At 44.1% G+C, this 19,933-nt stretch overlaps 1 protein-coding gene and 1 long non-coding RNA gene across 4 annotated transcripts in view; both read left to right on the top strand.

The window, feature by feature from the left end:
- The window catches only part of UBE2H (ubiquitin conjugating enzyme E2 H), a 70,044-nt gene that overhangs the window by 33,822 nt on the left and 16,289 nt on the right, over positions 1-19,933 (top strand). For both annotated transcript variants that reach the window (XR_012156867.2, XM_073328926.2), the window contains exons 4-5: positions 16,378-16,417; positions 18,273-18,325. Coding sequence is in view for 1 of the 2 variants with exons in the window: in XM_073328926.2 (XP_073185027.1) it covers positions 16,378-16,417; positions 18,273-18,325 (93 nt within the window). In the remaining variant the exon portion in view is untranslated. The remainder of the gene's footprint in view (positions 1-16,377; positions 16,418-18,272; positions 18,326-19,933) is intronic.
- LOC140905491 (uncharacterized) lies at positions 8-12,503 on the top strand. Of its 2 annotated transcripts, none has more exons than XR_012156869.2 (2): positions 8-1,158; positions 4,355-12,503. It is a non-coding gene; the product is annotated as an uncharacterized LOC140905491 (long non-coding RNA). The 2 variants fall into 2 exon arrangements; XR_012156868.2 differs by having other exon boundaries at positions 8-1,154.

Raw genomic sequence — 19,933 nt, forward strand, 5'->3', positions numbered from 1 at the left:
TAATCATCACTTGCAACCTAAATCTATCTTGTTGCTCATGTAGTAGAGAGAACTACTATTTTATAGCATTTTCACAAATTAAGAGATACTACCAATTGCTGTAATTTTTCACTGATTTTTAGTGACTTTACTGAAGTCAGAGATCTTCTGCAGGTTTCTGATAACCTTAATGTTAAAGCATAATATTAACATTAAAGTATAGAAGGATGGTCTTGTACTTAAATTACTGGACTGGGATTCAGGAAGTCTGGATTCAGTCCCTGGCTGAGCTACAGACTTTCCTGTGACATTGGGCAGGTTACCATCTCAGTTACCGTCCATCTGTAAAAATGGGGATACTTTCCTATCCCACAGGATTGTAAAGATAAATTAATTAATGTTTGAGAAGCTCAGATGCTTACAGTGAATGCAGTGGGGTGCACTCATAAGTATGTAGATAGCATTATTCATTAATGTGCCCTATGGTCTGTGTGCTCTTTTATGCTATAATGTGCATTCTTGGATTGACCTCAGATTCAGAAGTAGGCTGTCGGTGACTTTCTTTCCAGGAGCATGATTTGGAGGCCTGAAATGCAGAAGCTGAAGCCTGGTTTTACTAATCACCTTGGATTTACTAATAACAGTGTTCTTGTAGTACATGAAACAATGTAGGTCTCTGTTGCTGCTATGATTAGAATAGCAGCAACGCTATAAAATTGGGTCGTGCCCATTTGGCTGAAGTAGTAATTATCCTTGTTCATGTTGAACAAATCAATATCTTGGTAAGGCAAAGTTTTTATTTTAGGGCATGTCCATTATGTCTTTCAGTCTTGAATAGCAGTGATCTAATTTCAGTATTTTTAAACTTCTCCAGTAGTTTGAATATGATGAATAAAAAATAGCTTATATTGTTTGAAAAACTGAATCAAATACAGCGACATGATTAGGTTTCAACATCCCTTTCTTGGATTATGAAATAGGTGCTGCTAACTCATGGAGTGACATGGTAGTTGCCCGTTGAAAGGGCAGACTTGTAGTTGAATCCACTGAAGTATTTTGAGGAGTCTTCCGTCTAAAGAACTGAGAACAGCTTGAGGAAAATTGATATGGAAACTTGACAAAGTGGGTTGGAGTAGATGGGTCCCTTCCAATCCCAACATCCTGATATGAAGACAGTGGGTATTTGCTGATTACTTAATACTCTTACATGGAGACTGTTTTATTTAGAATCTTTGCCTCTTGCGTGCAAACTAATCTTTCTGGTCCTTCATTTTAACTATGCCCGTTGTGTATAGACAGTGTCATCATTCCCCGTCTTGTATCTTTATCTTACTTTTATATAAAAATTCTCATATGCACGTCTAATCTGAATAACCACATGATCTTATGCTACCACTGTTGGCCTTCCTCTCAGTGTCTGCCTGTAACACTGACAGACCCTGGTTGTCAGCAGGTGGGATCGAACCTGGGATCTCTGAAGCTTAGTGTATGAATCTCTACTGCACGAGCTAAAAGCCACATGGCTCCTAGCCAAGGCTGCGGCAGATTGATCAGTCTCTAGATCAGTGGTTCTCAACCTATTTACCATTGTGGGCCACATATGTAGCTCTGTGTTATATGGGCTGCATTCACACTTATATATGCTACCTGTACATCTTCAAAAAATAAGGTTTACTATTCTATGAGAGCAATATGATTCAAATCAATACAATACCTTTCATTTCAACACTGGCAAATGTCTATCAAGAGCTTTTTAAATTCGCAAAATAAGTCAAAACATTAACTCTTCAAATTAACTTACTGTAAGAGTGGCATGGCATGATGTTTGCTATCCTCACTTCAGCGCTGTGGTTGAGCTGAGTGCCCAGAGAGTGCAGCTGTGGAGCCTGCGGGGAGCCCTGGCCAGGGCTGGGTACCCCCCAGACAGGGAATGCCCCCCGTCACCCAACTCCCCTGGGACTATTCCCTCAGCATCCAGACCCCCCCCTCCCCCGCCCCAACACTGGGCTGGTATACATGGCTTCCCTGCAGAGACAGGTGCCCTGTCCAGTACAGAATGGCTCTCCCAGGGATAGCCCCCTCCAGCATCTAGTTCCCCATCCAGGGACTGCACCCCAGCATCTCCCAGCCCCCTGCCCCAAGGACTGCCCATAGCACTCAACCCCCACATCCAGGGATTGTGTCCCAGTATCTAGCCCTCCATCCAGGGCCTGCCACCAGTCCCCGCACCTAGTTTGTCCCCCCATGCACCACCTTCCCCATGCCCACTGATCTCACCTCAATTGCAGGTAGGATGACCAGATGTCCTGGTTTTATAGGGACAGTCCCAATATTTGGGGCTTTTGCTTATATGGGTGCCTGTTACCCCCACCCTGTCCTGATTTTTCACACTTGCTATCTGGTCAGCCTAATTGCAGGTAGCTCAGTTGCCCTGCCTGCCTGCCACTGCAGTTCTATTGCTGGGGAGCCTGCTCAAGCCAGGGTCACTCGACCCTGGGATGGGGATGTGCTGAGCATCCTGGCCTCCTGCTGGGCCCAATCCTGCTGGCCAGGAGGAGGGGGATGAGGCTGGGCCCAATCCTGTGCTGCCCCATTTTTTCGACCAGCTCTGTGCCTAGCTTTGTGCCCAGACCGTATCAGTTTGCAGACTATAAGTATAGGGCATTGCCATGCCAGCAATCTTAGATGTGAGTGAGAGGCTGCCCTAGCAAATTGCAGTAAGTGCACAATCTCTGCCTATCTTACTTAATTTAACACATTGATAAAAAGTTTAATTCCAAAGTGTAATTCTACTCTGAAAACTCTCACTCAATGGATCTGCTCCTTGCATGTATTGGAGTCACGCCGCTGATTTAGCTGCAAAAATAAGTTTTGCTCTCATATGCCCTGTAGAACCTACACATCTAAAAGTAAGCCAGATTCTGTTCCTTGTACATCAGTTGTTTGCTAGGTTCCAGTCAATTACACTGAGGGTAGTGACATTGCACTGGTGGCGTTGAGGACAACATTTCTCCTGGACAGCCTTTAGTACTGGTTGTGCTATGAAAGGTAGAAAACAACCTGGCATCAGAGACTGAAGTAGACTGAGTTAGCAGAGCTGACCATTAGAGAGAACATCTTTTTGCTTCCAAATCAAACATGTTTGATTGTAAGTTCATTGTTCATTGTCTTGATGAGTTTCTCAATACCCCATTCTTACCTCACCAGATACCCTCTTGCGCTCATACTATGCCTCACAAATACCCACTTGTGGCTGCGAAAGCTCCTCCTCCCCCTTTGAAGTGTCTGCTGCTCTGGGGTCCATCCTCTCTTCTTGAGAGAAGGCTGCTAGCAGCCCAGGTTACCAGCTGGGTGGAGTGGCATTGAGCTGAATAAATCATAGAATTGTAGGGCTGAAAGGGACCTTGACAGGTCAACTAGTCAAGTCCCCTGCACTGAGGCAGGACTAAGTATTATCTAGACCATCCCGATAGGAGTCTAATAAGCTCTTAAATACCTCCAGTGTTGGAGATTCAACAGCCTCCCTAGGTAATTGAGGAATGCTGAGATAGCTCTGTTTGGTTTAGTCCAGGGGTCTCATACATGTGGGCCGCATACGGCTCGCGGAGCTATTTGCTGTGGCCTGCCAGGCTCCCTGTGTCTCCTTCCTCTCCCCCACAGTTATTTCCCTGCCCAGTTATTTCCTGTGGCTGCCAGGCTCCCCTCCCCCACCATCCCCCAGCTCGCCGTGTCCCCCCTCCTCTACCTACCTCCAGGCGCTTCCCGCTGCCAAACAGTTGTTTGGCAGCACTTAGCTGTTTCCAAGAGGGAGGGGGGAGGAGCAGGGAACCGGGTGCTTGGGGGAGGATGCGGAGAAGGGGCGGTGCAGGGGTTGGAATAGGGGCAAGGAGGGGGCGGAGTCGGGGTGGGGACTTTGGAGACGGGTTTGGAATGGGGGTGGGAAGGGGTAAGAAGAGGCAGGGCAGGGGCAGGGCCTCATAGAAGGGGTGGAGTGGGGGCGGGGCCAGGACAGCCTGAGGGGCAGTGTCAGTGATGTGGCCCTCGGGCCAATGTATTAGTCTTCATGCTGCTCTCCTGGTAATTTGAGTTTGAGATCCCTGGTTTAGTCTCAGACCTGGCACAGTGAGCTGAATTCCTATCAGCTGCTCAGCACAGGAACTTCCGGGAGGAGGGAGCTTCAGCTGGGAATGGAGTTGGGTGGTCACGGTCAGGGGGAGAGTACAGAAGACACTAGTATCCAGAGGAGGCAATCAGGCAGCTGCAACAGGGAGGAGGTTTGTGTTTTCTTTGGGTTACATTTCTGCCACCTTTTATTCCTGCACCTCAGTCTGGCTTATAGGCCAGAGCTGAGTAAACTTTTGGCCCTTCTCTCCAGGGACAACAAGATTTCAATATAATGTTCTTGTGGAGAGAGGGAGAAAGTACTTCAAGTCATTCTCTAGTAACCAATCTAACTGATGCAGGAGTGATGGAAGCTTTGGGGGAGCTGTGTCCAGTCATCTTCAACGAGAAGCTGTGCCAGATTGGAAGGAGGCTTGTGAGTAAGAGAGTCAGAGGAAACACAGCAGTAATCTATGACCGGGTTGTGTGCTGTTCAGCCAATGGTAGTCTCTTCAGTTCCCATGAGGCAAGAGGTTGAAGACACTATTTGCTCTACCCCAAGCCTGGGATCACTAGAATTCAGGGAAATGAATGATTATGGTTTAACTGGCGAGATTCTTCTCTGGTTTGGTCTAACTAGTTTACTGATTTTTAACAAAAGGAGAAAAGGCAAGATAATTTCAGTGTGATGGAGATTCCTATAAACAGATAACATGACTGTCTATGTCACTGTACTCACTAGAGCACTAAGGATATGGATTACACTATGCCAGTTGCATGCAGAAGGTAGTGTAAATTGTCTGTGTAAATCAGTGGATCATATAAAATAGAACCAGTTCCCTTTTCTCCTTAATAAATTATCTTTTATGTTGAAACTTTAAAACGAGTGCTCTTTTTGCAGCTTTCCCTGTTTCTCTCAGCGCTCTGGAAGAACTTGGGTGTATAGTTCATTCAAGTTTTAGAAACCGTTAATGTGAACTGGAATGTAACACTTTTTTCCAACAAAGTAGCATAGTGGCTTGGGAAAGTGTATTGAGTGTTCCAAGGTGCTCTTGATGAAGTGTTTAGTCTTTCTTGTGCTTAAAGTGGACTCCCAATGGTCAGTTTCCAACCTTTTAGAAACCAACTTTTATTCCAACATGGCAGAGAGTAAGGTACACAAGAATTTGACCCACCACGCTATTGGGAGCTTCAACGTATTCTCCTTAGAGAAGTGTAACTAAAATAACTTTGTTCAGTTTGTTTAAACAGGGGTTGGGCCGGGTTAGTACCCAGAAGGTGAACCTCAGTGGAAAATCCAGGTGCTTCAAGAAGTGGTATAGATAATTCATATGTTGCTCTTCTTGGTTTAATATTAAACCAGTGCTCCAGGCAAGTATTAGTGACTTTGTGCTGCTGGAGAATCTCTTTCAGAATAGATTTAAAACTGAAATCCTGTCTGCTTGTCTTTGAAGATTATATGGCACATCTTGCAGGAGAAATATTAGCCCTGGTGTGGTGCCTGCTTTCCAGTTTTGGTCATTTTTCCTTACGTAACTGAATGTGTGTAAGGAATTACTTCCTTTTCTACTCAGCTTTGTAATATTGTTATGCTGTGTTAAATAACTCCTCACCCCAGAGGTGGCACTCTCCCAAGTGCTTCCCATATATAGCTTATAAAGCATCCTGGGCTCTTCCTGCATGAAAGGAGCAATAGAAATGGGAGTTGTCATCACTAATGCATTTGCAGTTTTCATTATCTTGGACTGTGGGTACCTGCCACCTACTTCTGACTATGCATATTCATGTTATCTTTGTGCCTGTCATATAACTCACTGAAGCTACCAGGCCCAAAATAGTCTTGATGCAAGACCTGATTTTTCTTTCAAAGCAAGTGCATTTTTTATCAGAAACTGGCATTTCCTTTTAGAATGCATGCATATAAGCCCACCATCCTTGTGTCCGGCTGTGACTCTGAACTTGTGGCTTCAAGTGTGGGGAAAAACAGAGCAAATTTACACACTGCCACTAAAATCCTGGCTCTTGAGTGTTAAACTGAATCCACCCAATTCAGACAACTCTAAAACTTACTATATTTTTTAAGAAGTAGCTGATTTTGCCAAAATTTGTATAGTTGGCTTTTGAAATTGGTTTAAGCTGCTTTTAATTGTGCCCTCGGCAATTGTTTTCGTTGTTCCATCCCCTTCACATTTATTAAAAAACCAAGCTCGGTCAGACTTAGAAGTTGGTTCCTTCTCTTTCTCCAGTGGGTGATCTGTTTTGAGTTGTTTACTGTTTCAAATACTCTGTTGGCCTTTCATTTTTTCCTTTAGGATTTGATATCTTAAGGAGAACATGCTTTTTAGCTTCTTCCTGTTTTTAAAAGGAGAATTGAGAAATGTTTTTTTAAATGTACTGTTTCAATATTCCAAATCATGAGAATACTTGGTGTAAATGTAAAAATAAAAGTAATTATCTGTTCATAAAATTCCAAAGGCTGAGATTAGAATTTAATGGGTCTCTGTCCTTGATGCCACAAACACCTAAACCCAAGACAAGTATTTCCTGCCCTACTCAGATGTTAAGTGATGTTGCCAATGGCTTGTAGAAGAAATGGAAACCTAGGAGCCTGAACTCCTGCTTTGGCATCTAAAAGCTTCTGTGTATTTGCTTCCTTACTACTATCTTTTCTCTGCAGTGTTTTGGCTATAAGTGCACACAATATTTCAAAATATCACAATTATATCTCAAAATAACTTCCATATATTCATATATCAAGTCCTTGTTTCTCCTCCAGTTCTGTGGCTAGTCTAATTTAGCCACAGTATCTTGCATTTATATAGCACCTTTCATCCCAAAGTAAACTACCTGCTATATATAGGGATCAGTGTAGGCACTTCTGGTGTGAAACATGGTAGCTACTTAATAGTTCTTGGCAACACTATACAAGATCACCAGATATCTCCTAGGCTGTGCTCAATTTTTATTTTTTATTGCAAGTTCTATTTTTACTTCCATCTCCTAGCTGGATTGCCTTACAATTTGGTACTTAAAATTTCATAAGTCACTTATCACCGCTGATCATTATGAATTTGCTCTTGCACATATATATCAGTTCTTCTTATAACCTATAAGAAACTTGAAAATGCCGATTCCTCCAAATAAGCTATGCTCTGTATAGAGGGAAGGATGAAACTCCAGAAGGCAATATGTATCCACTCCTCCATTCTGTTCCCTTGACACATACTGAACACTCGATACAGCTTCTCTGCCACAGTCAGGGAATGGTGGAAGCAGGCTGACAAAATGTAGAAGCTGCTGTCAGCATGACTTTGGCACAGATTCACAATGTCTCTTGTACCAGTCACTGAAGCCTGTGTCATGTGACAGTTTACCTAAGCAAAAAGGTGAATTGACTGTTGGAACAATTCCCACTGTGGCGGTTTTGCTAGATTTTCTAGAATTTGCTCTTTAACCTTGATTTTAGTTAAATGGGTGAATAGTGTCCTCCTAGTTAGGAAAGGGATTATCTAATGATTAACCCAAGACTAGGAGTCCTGAGATCCCAGGTCTGCCACTGTTTCAATGTGACTAAAGACAAATCATTTAACCTCTCTGGCTGAGTTTCCCCATCTATTTATACATCAGAGCTTGTAGGTATAATGTTGCAGAAGCATCAAAGATACTGTATTAAAAATGCTACAGATGTGAAAAGTACTGTAATAAAAATAGCTGTGGGACAGTTTACATTACTTGTGATGTTGGCAATGTAGACTGTCCCAAGCTGTTTTGTTAGTGATTTGGTGATATAAAGCACATTTCACACTTAGCTTAAAATGCTTAGAGGTAAACAAACTGCCAAATCCTGTACTAAAATAGGTTCTGTGGTCCAGAGCTGGAGTACCAGATTCCAGGACCTCTACCGTTGTGTAATGAATGCCTCTGTGTTAAGGTGGTGCAGTGCATACAGCACTATTTGTCTGATGTTACCAGTTAATATGCTGAATAATCTCTTAACCTGAGACTCCTTAAAAGAACCTTTATCCATAACTTTTATTGGCAAGGGGAAGAGGCTACCTAATGCAGAGCTGTGCACAAGGTAGTAATCCTCCATCCACTGTGAGGTGGGTAGTTATCCCCAATTTACAGCCAGGGAAACTGACATAGATAAAACGACTTGCCTGAGTCCACAGAGAGAGTCTGTGCTGAGCAGGGATTAGAATTGAGGTCTTGGCTTCTAGCCCTGTGCTTGGTCCCCTCTAGATCACACTACACTGTTTTTAAGAGCTCTTCTAGAGGATGGCACCTATAAACACTGGTATACTTCCCTCCCATTCTTTGTGTCTGTATTTCATATGAACCTAACTCCATCATATTTGTGTTGTGATAGCGTCCGCAACCCCATTGTGCTAGGCGCTGTACAAACACAGCACAGAAAGATGGTCCCTATTCCCAGGAGCTTATACTCCTAAGTACAAGACAAGATGACAGATAAAGACAACAGATGGGGGAATACAAGGAAACAATGATAGTGTTGGTCAGCATGATAGGCAGTAGTCCCAGCACACCAGAAGCTTAACCACTGTATGGTATCTGAACCCACTACATCTTGGTTCAGAGGCAAGAGCACAACCACAGAGTCGTGCTGTGGTCTGACTGAACAATTACGACACTCACTCTAACAGGATGCTAAAATCACAGCTTCCTTGTGACGGTTTGCATGTTAACTACCACGCTGAGATAATGGGTCAGGAATGGCAAGCTCATACCAAAGCTTGTTATGGTATTTGACTGTCCATGTGGCAGTAACAGAGGCACGTTACATAAGAGAGATGAATCTGCTGCCATAATGGGTCATGCAGGAACGAGGTTAAAAAGTCCAACTGGCCTTGAGTTATGAGATGAATACCCACATGGGGACCAGGAAAGACTGGGGGTGTAAGGTTGAAACCAAAAACAAGTGGTGGATATAAACTGGCTACACTTCTGAAATGGCCTGAACTCCTTTTAAAGGTGGCATTGCTTTATTCCTGGTGCAGTTCAGTCCCATAAGGTTGTTTCTTTGTCAAGAGGGAAGAGACAATTCTGAAAGTTGAAACTTGCTATGTTTTTGCCCTTTTCTTGTCTTGTTTGCCTCAGCAGGGCTACCAGTCACTGCTCTTGTTAGAAGGCTGTATTATGCATCAGAAAAAAGTCTTCATGGGACCTCTCTCACAACCTACTGGCTAGTTGGCTGTACTTTGAACACAGATAAGCGATGGGCTGCCCTTTGAGGCAATGTCTGGCGGAATGCAGCCAATTCCTGATATGGAGGGGAAGTAGCGATTGGTGCAAGAATGTCCCAGCTGCTACAGGCCCGCACTGCAGGTAGTTTGTGCAGTTGCAGTGGTGGAAAGGATAGTGAGACAGCTTCCAGTCCATGTTCCTGTTGATTCTTCCTCCTGAACTACCATATTTCTAGTACCAAAGCAGTCATTCCGCCTGAAGAAGTGGACATGAGGCCCTGATTCAGGCAGGACAGTCTGTCTCAAACCGTCCGTGGGGTTAAACTCCAAAGGTATGTCTGTGCTGGAAAGAAGAACCCAGGGTACAGAGTCTCAGAGCCGGGGTCAATTGACTCTCGCTTGCGAGGCTTATGCTGTGGAACTAAAAATAGCAGTGTAGACGTTCCCACTTGGGCTGGGGCCCGGGCTCTGAGACCTGAAGAGAGGAGCAGCTCCAACCCAAGTAGGAACGTCTAAACTGCTATTTTTAGCCCCACAGCCTGAGCCTAAGTCAGTTGACTTCGGCTTTGAGACTTGGCACCACAGTGTTTCTTTCCAGTGTACCCTGAAGTTTGAATGACCTAGAGAGCAATTAAAATATGAAATAAGCCTTCAACAGAAAGACCTTTTGGTTCCAATTCATCAGGTAGGACCAGGACAGTTGCCTTTCGAGATAGCAACTAGTTATCTTGATAATCTGCCTCTGCCTCTAAGGAAAAGTATATCCCAGAGAAGGTAGTTTGTGATGGTGAGCAAGCACTTTAAATCCTATCTTTGGGCTATTCATAGCCACATCTTACTTGGCTAACCACTATCTCCAGAAGCCGTCCTTGATGTCAGCTTAAAGAAGTCTTAAAGAAGAGACCAAGGACAGCATAGGCCCATTACTCAATGGGGGGGGGGGGAACATAACAGAAAATATGGAAATGGCAGAAGTGCTTAATGACTTCTTTGCTTCAGTTTTCACCAAGAAGGTTGGTAGTGATTGGACATCTAACATAGTGAATACCAATGAAGATGAGGTAGGATCAGAAGACCCTAAAATAGGGAAAGAACAAGTTAAAAAGTACTTAGACAAATTAGATGTCTTCAAGTCACCAGAGCCTGATGAAATGCATCCTAGAATACTCAAGGAGCTGACTGAGGAGATATCAGGGCCATTAGCAGTTATCTTTGAAAAGTCATGGAAGACGGGAGAGATTCCAGGAGACTGGCACTATATTAGCCCCTTTCCAATCTGTAAAAAGGGAAATAAGGACAACCCAGGGAATTACAGATCAGTCAGCTTAACTTCAGTACCCAGAAAGATAATGGAGCAAATAATTAAGCAATCAATTTGCAAACATCTAGAAGATAATAAGGTGGTAAGTAACAGTCAGCATGGATTTGTCAAGAACAAATCGTGTCAAACCAACCTGATAAGTTTCTTTGACAGGGTAACAAGCCTTGTGGATAGGGGGGAAGTGGTAGACGAGGTATATCTTGACTTTACTAAAGCCTTTGATGCTGTCTCGCATGACCTTCTCATAAACTAGGGAAATACAAGCTAGATGGAGCTACTATAAGGTGGGTGCAAAACTGGTTAGAAAACCGTTCACAGAGAGTAGTTATGAGTGGTTCACAGTCATGCTGGAAGGATATGACAAGTGGGGGTCCCACAGGGATCAGTTCTGGTTCCAGTTCTGTTTAATATCTTTATCAATGATTTAGATAATGGCATAGAGAGGAAACTTACGAAGTCGGCGGACTTTTGCAAGGAGCATGTTGGGCACTCAGTACATACATGTGCTTGATATCAAGGGAGGGCATCTTATTTCCTGAGTAGCTTCTTAATGAGCAGCCTTATTTTACTAATTAGCAGGAAAGGGACTCTTGTGACCAGTACAGATTTTGTACAGGTGATGCTGGTTTACCTTAAATGGGAATTGTGGAATACAAATCACGTAGCATCTGTGCATGTGTAAAGGGAGGCTCTGATTATTATCGCATCAGAAGTCTACTTAGTTTCAAGCAAACATTTGTTGCTTCAGTAGATGTCTTCCGCACAGAGCTTACACGAAACCACCGGTTAAACTTTTACATTCACTTTTACCCACACAATTAAGGCTTCTAAAGCTGTCCAGTACGGTGTTCTAGCAAAGATGCCATAATCTTGTGGTATAGCTACTCTTGCGGAGACTAGCTTTACCTCTGCCTCTGTCCTGCATTGGTAATGCACATCTTGACTGGAAGATGTGACCCACGTTATCCAAAACCAGGATTACATTGAAAATTCTCTTGATTATCCCCTTATTCAGAGCCTTGTCTGACATATTGATCAAAGCTGTATTGTATTATTTAAAGTTACGGTTATGGCGAACATGCTAAAGTTCTTAGCCAACTGGAAAAGAGCTTTATATTTAAGACCTATAGCTTCCACTTCGCTGAAGGATCATGTATATGTATATATCATTTCAACCATGCCTAGTCTTTATTTGGAAATATAGACTAAGACATTCATTATACTAACTCATACGGTAACGCATCTCTACCTGTAATAGTGCAGGACTAAGTGACTGCACAATTTCAAGTAATGTGTGGGACAAGTGAGATTTGAAGGTAATCAAGGTAAGGTAATCAAGGACAAAATGAAGAGGGCACGGGATGGAAGTATGCTAGAATGCAGATCAGCTTGGCTAGAGGAAAAGATGTCTGAGATGGAGGACAAGTCCTGTGGAGAATCTTGAAGACTTGGAATGAGATCTCAAAATGGATTAGGAAGCTAATTAGGAATGTGGGCAAAGAGAATGGGCGTTTTGTGTTCCCTCTTACAGAAGAGGCACTCTAAATTTGGAGAACTTGAGCCTTAGGATATCCTATAAGGGAGGGAGTGGCAATTTTCCAGTTAAGAAGCAATGAAGAAATTATTTAAGTCCTGGGAGTAGAGTGATCAAGATGTCAAGTGTGGGTGGTGCTTAGATAGACAAACTTGCCTCTTCACCTGTACAATTTTGGAGTTAGCCTGGCCATCTGGGCTTATAATGAGCAGGATGAGTTTGGTAGAGATTTCAGATAGACTCTTGGAGGTGGGAGCTCTCCTGTTAAGGAGTGGGAATATAAATTTGAAGACTGCTATAGTGGAGCCAGGAATTGACTAGTCAGAAGAGGAGTTAAGGGCTAAAGTGTGAAGGAGATATAGATGTGGGTGCCTTTTGGGATGGATGGAATACTACAGCCTAACCTGAATTAGAGGGGAGCCAAATTCTGAATCTGAAGGAGAGTTACAGACAGCAGAATTAAGAAATGTCATTCTAGTAGCACAGCTAGTCTGTGCTTCAGTATCCTGTTTTTGTTACCTTATACTTTCTGCCCACCCTTGTGTGTTCCCTCCACCTGTTCAGTCTAGACTTTTTTTTAGATTTTAAGCTCCTTAAGGCAAGGACTGTCACTATATGTCTAGTGCCTAGCACAATGAGATGGTTTGGTCCTCTAGATGCCACTGCTACATGAATATTTGATGATGGAAGAACATCCATTCCAGGCTTGCTTCAGTTTCTCAAAGTGAAATATGGAAAGGCTTTTAATAGTTTTTGTATCTGACGCTAGTTACTTAAAGTGGAGGCATTAAAATATGTAGAATCAAAGAATGTTTTAGATGAACAGGGATATCTGTTTGCAGAGAACTTTCATGTGCTTAGGTAATATTTGTCTCTGGAACAGTCTGGGATGATTTCAGCATCATTTTAGGCTTTTATTGCATGTACGTGAGTTTTGAGCAGTTCAAGTAAATATTACATTATACTTGTGCTATAATACGTGGGAAGAAACAGTTAATTCCATATGCCAACTCCAGTTGGGATCCATTCTGTCACTCACAAATGGAGATCACTTCCTCTTTTGGCTGGAGATGGTAGCAAAATATTTCTTCGGTTTTCCACATAGAATAGCCAAACATAAGGTTGTAGTGGCACAAGTTTGCTGGACTCAAATACGATGTTGACTATAGAGCAATATTAGGAATGTAAAACTGATAAGTCTTGACTGAAACAACAAAAATGTTATTGGTTACCTACTGTGTCCTTACGGGACATGTAACCTTAAAGTGTCAAAATAAAACCTTTGCCCAAGATTTAACAAAGTTATTTGGTAAAGCTTCTTCCTGTTTTTTATACATGTCACTAAAAAATTAACTAGAAGAGACAAATCAATGCTTATTGCAGAAAGTTCAGATCACTTACCTATCAAGCAGTGTTCCCTCAGCTATGCTGGCCTCCAGGGCTATGTTGCTGCACGACATAAGTGAAGAAGGCTATATTTTAAACTTGGAAAACAGCCATGTTAAGATCTTGAAAAGCTTTTGGTGGAAACGATATGAAAGTGACAGCAGCCCTGATCGGGATTTATAAAGAGCTGAAATTATTCAGTGGCAAGTTAGTAGATGCATGTACAAATATCCATTTAGTTGGAAGGGAAATAATCTTTGAGCATCACCTTGTATCCCCTCAGCAATCTTTGTTATGCCTCTGTTAAAGTGCCTTCACCACAGAAGCTAGGCATTTATCGCAGAAACTACAAAACGTAGTCTGTACATGGAAGCCTAACTCTGCATCTGCTACCACTGGGAAGAGTATATGAAACACTTAAACTGAGCTTTTGGGGACAGAGATTGTGTTCCTCTGTGTGTACAATATACATCACCTAATGCAGCACATATTATATCATAAATAAGAATACTATGCTGAGTATTAGGTTTATAAGAAAAAGTACTCTTCTGTTGCAGGGAGTGGGGAATTTGAGGTGCCATCTACACTTTACTCTGAGATGAGGTCCAGCCTCTCATCTCACAGCTGGATTACTGCAACATTCTCTCTGACCTTGACAAATGCAGTCTATTCCTGCATGTATCCATTCAGAATGCTGCTGCAAAGATCATTTTCCTAGCCTGTCACTTTGACCATGTCATCCCTCTTTTCACATCCCTCCACTGGCTGCTCCTTCTCTCACATCAAACATAAGCTATGTCTTCACTTTCAAGGCCCTTCATGTTAGGGTTGCCAACTTCCTATTTGCAGAAAACCAAACACCCTTGCTCCACCCCTTTCCCAAGGCCCCACGCCCACTCACTTCATCCCCTCTCCCTCTGTCGCTTGCTCTCCCCCATCTTTGCTCACTCATTTTCACTGGGCTGGGGCAGGGGATTGGGGTGCAAGAAGGGATGAGGCGTCTGGCTGGGGCTGGAAGTGAGGGGTTTGGGTGCAGGAGGGCGCTCCCGGCTGGGCCGGGGGGAGGGCTCTGGTTGGGGCTGCAGGCTCTGGTGTGGGTCTGAGGATGAGAGGTTTGGGGTGAAGGAGGGGGCTCGGGGCTGGGGCAGGGGGTTGGGGTGCGGGCTTCAGGAAGGAGTGTGAGTGTGGGAGGAGGTGGGGGGTGTGGGCTCCGGGCAGCGCTCACCTCAGGCAGCTCCTGGAAGCTGACAGCATCTACCTCTGGCTCCTTGGCACAGCCAGGCAGCTCTGCATGCTGCCCCTGCCTACAGGTGCCACCCCCATAGCTCCCATTGGCCGCAGTTCCCAGCGAGTGGGAGCTGCGGTCCCGGCGCTAGAGCTGGGGACAGTGCATGGAGCCACCGGGGCCGCCCCTTGCCTAGGAGCCAGAGGGAGATGCTGCCAGCTTCCTGGGAGCCGGCTGGAGCCAGGCAGGCACTAGGTCTGCCCCGTTGCGGGAGGCCAACTCGACTTTTAACTGCCTGACCGGAGCCACCAGGGTCCCTTGTCTACTGGATGTTCTGGTTGAAAACCGGACACCTGGCAACCCTATCATGTCTTAGCCCCACCCTATCTATCTCATTCACTATCGAGATGTTGATTCCTGACTAAAATCAACACATGATGTCACATCCGTTGCCCACTTGCTAAATTTTCGAACAAGCACCTTTGTGTTTTCTCCTGTGCTGCCCTCTGTGCTTGGGAGGAGCTCCCTGTGAACATCCACAAAAGTAACTCCTTATTCACTGTCAAAACTCTACTTACACCACTCCTTTTCCATACCACCTACAAAAACTTAACAGTTAGGTTGCTGGTGTGCAGAGACCAATGCCTAACATGCTGACCAATGTTCTCATTTTCCTTCCCTGTCTATATCCATCTCTTTTACTTACATTGTAAGCTCTTTGGGGGAGGGACAGGCTTTTTGGACTTGGACAGTGGGGTCCAAGTCCATGACTAGAGATCGTAAGTGCTACAGTAATGCAAATAATAATGAGGTTAATTTAACCTTAGTTAGGTAACTGCTGAAAAATGTGCCCCTGGGTGCTGGTTAGCAGATGTAATGTTAAAGTGCAAAGCAAGTTAGTTTATTGTGACATTCTTGTCGCTGTCAAACCATAGAATTTTTCATTTCTGTAAACTAGAAGCCAGAACAAAAAGCATTATCAAAATAGCAACTATTTTTAGTTCAGACCACTCTTCTTAGACTGCCTGAGTCTTGAAACTGAAATACTTCTGTGGCTGTTTTCTAAAGACCTGAGGTATCAATTGTTCTCTTACTATTGCTACAGAATGTTGACAAGTGTTTGCTGTATGTTTCTGCTGTACCAGATGCCTCTCAATGCCTTACGAAGGCTGCTTAATATTGAGACTGAAAGTTTATAGAAGACCTTTGTTGGAAAGACCATTTTAGAAAGAAAGTTTAATCCTAGAGCAAATGATAAGCTTAATCTTTTTGTTTGTTCCAAAAACCCTGCAGCTTTGTAAAGCATTTTCGTAACAAACAAAAAAAAAAAACCCCATGAGCTTAATGGTTCTGATGGGCAAGATTTTTCGCAATAATACTGGATGCAAAACCTTGCAATATACTTGTCTGTAAACAGGGGCTTTGGTGTGCTTGAAGTGAACAGCTGAGGACCCTAGGGTCAAATATGACTTGTATATTTGAAAGGTGACGTAGGTATATATAGCTAAGCCAAGGTTTCCATTGAAATCATTCACATGAGGGCTCACTTCTTTTCTGTAAACTGCTTACCAAGTGTGCTAATTTTTTGTGGCTACTTTCTGCTATTAACCACTGTCTCTCTTTACAGGATTCATGAATAAAATTTTCCATCCCAATATTGACGAAGCGTAAGTAAATCCGTAGTATGTGGTATTTCTGATTGGGGTACTATTTAATTCTAGTTGTTATGCTTTCATAAGAAAGCCAAAGTAGCTTTTTCATAGTGTGCTAATAGGGCCGGATAAAGCTGTCATCTAATCTAACACTAACACTAATTTGATCTGAGGGGACAGTTTCATAAAACTACCCCACAGGTAACTTTTCCAGTAGAGTTCAGGTTGTATGAAGTACTGGGTAGAAAACATACTGCAGAAGTCTTCCTTGTGTGATCTATGCACCGGCAACATTGAGTGCTTTTATAAACAAATGAGGCACATGTTGTGGCATAGAAGGTCCAGGGTTGCTAGTTCCCCTTTTCAAAGATACTTCTCAAGACAACTCTAGCTAGACCCACCAGCTCCTCTGTCGGTTAGCATTGGTTCATAAATTATGTAAAATACATCCTAGAAGACCCTTCTTAAAGGAAACCATAAAAATCTGGTCACTTCCGTATAGTCAGTTTGTTGAGATGTCTTTTAAATCCGAGGTTCTCGCCCTTTTTCTTTGAGACCCCCCCCCCAAAAAAAAACATGCAATAAAAACTCCTGGGCCCAGCGGGGGGAGGGGGACCTCAGGGCTTTGTGCTGGGGGAGGGGGAGGCTTGGGCATAGGTGTAGCTTGACTTCTGGTGCCTGCCCCCCCCCCCCCCAAAACAGCAGGGCTCGAGCCAGCTCTGCACGGCGGGGTCCAGGGAGGGAGCGCCACCTTCACCCCCGACTCACCTCAGCAGGCCACCCAGCCTGTTTGGGTTGGGGGGGAGACAACTTAAAATTATAACTCAAAGGTGTGGGGGCTCAGCTCAAAAAGTTTGAAAAGAGCTCAGAGTGCAGGGAGAGAGGTCACTAGGGGCCATGTGCGGGCAGAGGGGTAGCTTGGGGTACAGGAAGAGGGGTAGTGCAGGGAAGGGAGCAGGGTAACTAGCGGCTCTGTGTGGAGAGGGGTAGCTCAGGGTGCAGGCAAGGGGCTAGCTAGGGGCTGTGCACTGGGAGGTCTCCCCTGTGGGCCCTGTTCCAAGGGCTCTGCCAGCCATGGAGCCGGGTCCCCCCCTGCACCCAGGCTGCTCTTACCGGCTGCGTGAGCAAAGCGGGTCTGGGAGCTGAGGAGCAGCTTCAACCCCCAGCAGCAGCAGGAGATGAATGCCGCAGCTGCCTGCTCCATGGCACCAGCCAGAGCAGCAGTGGACCACACTGCCCGGCTCTGGCTTCCCGCCTCCGATCTGGCCAGGGGGCGGGAGGAGGTGGAGCTGGAGTCTGGAGCTGCCTCAGGACTGCCCTGCTGTGCACTGTGGTTTTGGAGGCCGGCGGGGGAACATCCCCGTTTCTCCCCTCGCCCCCAACTCTGCCCATGTGCTCAGGGTTTCCGCCCTGCGGGGAGCACTGGGGCTCAGGGCTCCAGAATTCAGCCCTGCTGCTCCCGGCTTCAGCCCCGCGGGAGGTGCTGGAGCTTGGGCTCTGGGTTTTAGCCGTGGGGCCCCACAGCTCCTCTGAAAGGGCTCGCAGACCCCCTCTTGAGAACCACTGTGTTAAATGAAGCCCCTCCTTTCTTTCCAGTCTTAGTCTCACAAGTGAGATTCCCCCTATGTAAATTCTGGCTCCAAGTTACTGTGCCCTTTCTCTTCATCACTTGCTTAGAAAAATCGAGTTTCTGTACATAGTATGGAAGCTCTCCTAGTCACTATGGCTGTCCTATATTTTGCTCTAATCCAAAGTGTAATATTTGGTCCCTGCTTGGTAGTGAGGAGTGTGAGGGGTTAAAACTACTATATCCTACAAGTATTTTGCTAACTTGTACATGTTTTAATTCCATTCTTTCCATCTGTTTCAGGTCAGGAACTGTATGTCTAGATGTAATTAATCAAACTTGGACAGCTCTCTATGGTGAGTTTGGCAATCCACTGTGTGGTGACACATTTCATCATTTTTTTGGTTTTAATACCTTAATACAGCTTGTTGGAGGTGAGTGCTCGAAGGTCTGTCTTGGAAAGTGTGAGCCAAATTGTAGTGGTTTTTTCACTGAACCAAGTTCAATTTAGCAACAGAAGCTTGATATGAAAATATTACTTCCGCAGCTCCTTTCATCCCAAAGATGCTGAAGTATTCTGTAAACATTGTACTGGAATCACGCAACCCACCATTAAAGTGCAGTCATCTCTGAGGTGGAATGTGGCAACTGCTCAACAGTAACACAGCAGCACTTCAGGATAGGAAGTGAAGAATGCTCCAGTATCCAGATGAAATTATGGGAGAAATTTTTAAGTAACCAGACTGCAGTAATCCAAACTGAATTTCAGATAGGAAGGGTGAAGGCATTCTTTGACTCTGGTTGGGACCTTGACTGATTTTTAAGAAGGTTCCATCAGAAACACTTATTCCCCTTCACCATCAAATTGAGGTGGTATTTCAAAACCACTTAGGAGAAGTCATACCATCTACTAATTTGTCTACACCGCTTCCTGCAGAACTTGTTTTCCTGGGAGGTGTCCCATCCAGTTACTGGCCAGACTTGATTCTGTTTAGCTTTCGAGGTCTAACAAGATCAATTTATAGTGACAAGGACTCAGAAAAAAAATTCTTATGCAAGTCTGAAACCGTTAAACAGAACAGAGATTTAATAGCTCGTTCTCTTGTATGCTGGGCTGCACTGAACTTCTCGGGGTATAGTTTATGGATACATTCACACTTTGGCGTATGGTGTTAAGCAGTATGCACACGATATAAATGCTTTACCTTTGACTTTTCACCTTGAAAAGTTGTCTCACCTATTTCTAGTTTCCCTGGTTTCGTGACTGTCAATGTTCTGAACCTATTGCCAAAGTGACAAATTACTACTTTAAAGACCAAACTGCTTTAATTTTCTTACAAATTATGCAATGGAAACAGTGGATCCAAGTACTGGACCTGCTACATACCTGTATTAAAAATGCCAAAGTACTTGTGTTGGGACTGCACAATTAAAAACTCATGCTATTATGTTGCAACTGCAGCTAGGGGCCAGGTTTTCTATTATATGTATTTTTTTGCTGAGGAATGCAGGAAAGACGAGTGGTGTAGTTTATAAGGTGAGGAGAGCTTTCTTTTACTTCTGCACTGATCGTACCAGGAATGTTCATTCTCAGCAGTGGACTTATCCCACTGCTGGGTTTTCTGAGGGTGAAGTAGCTAGAGTACTAAATGAGCAATGTGCACTTTTGTTCAACAGTCTTAAAGCCAGCTGCAGATGATGTGTCTGACTGACAAATTAGAATTGCTTCACTGCTTGCGCTATTCTGACGTTGTACACTAGCAATCTGGATACTAGTTTGTAAGCTGTGCAAAAAATAACTTCCTGTTTTAAGAGATGCTACTGTGGACTATTGCAGCAGGGTTTCTACAGTATTTATGAACAAAATGTCATATGAACACTTTCTGTAATTGGTTTCCTAAGAATGCTTCTGTATTTTTGGCACTTTTGTGGACTGTAAAGGGAGGGGAACAACTGCAGTACTT

The sequence above is a fragment of the Lepidochelys kempii genome, chromosome 1 (assembly GCF_965140285.1).
Source record: "Lepidochelys kempii isolate rLepKem1 chromosome 1, rLepKem1.hap1, whole genome shotgun sequence".
Taxonomy (NCBI): Eukaryota; Metazoa; Chordata; order Testudines; family Cheloniidae; genus Lepidochelys; species Lepidochelys kempii.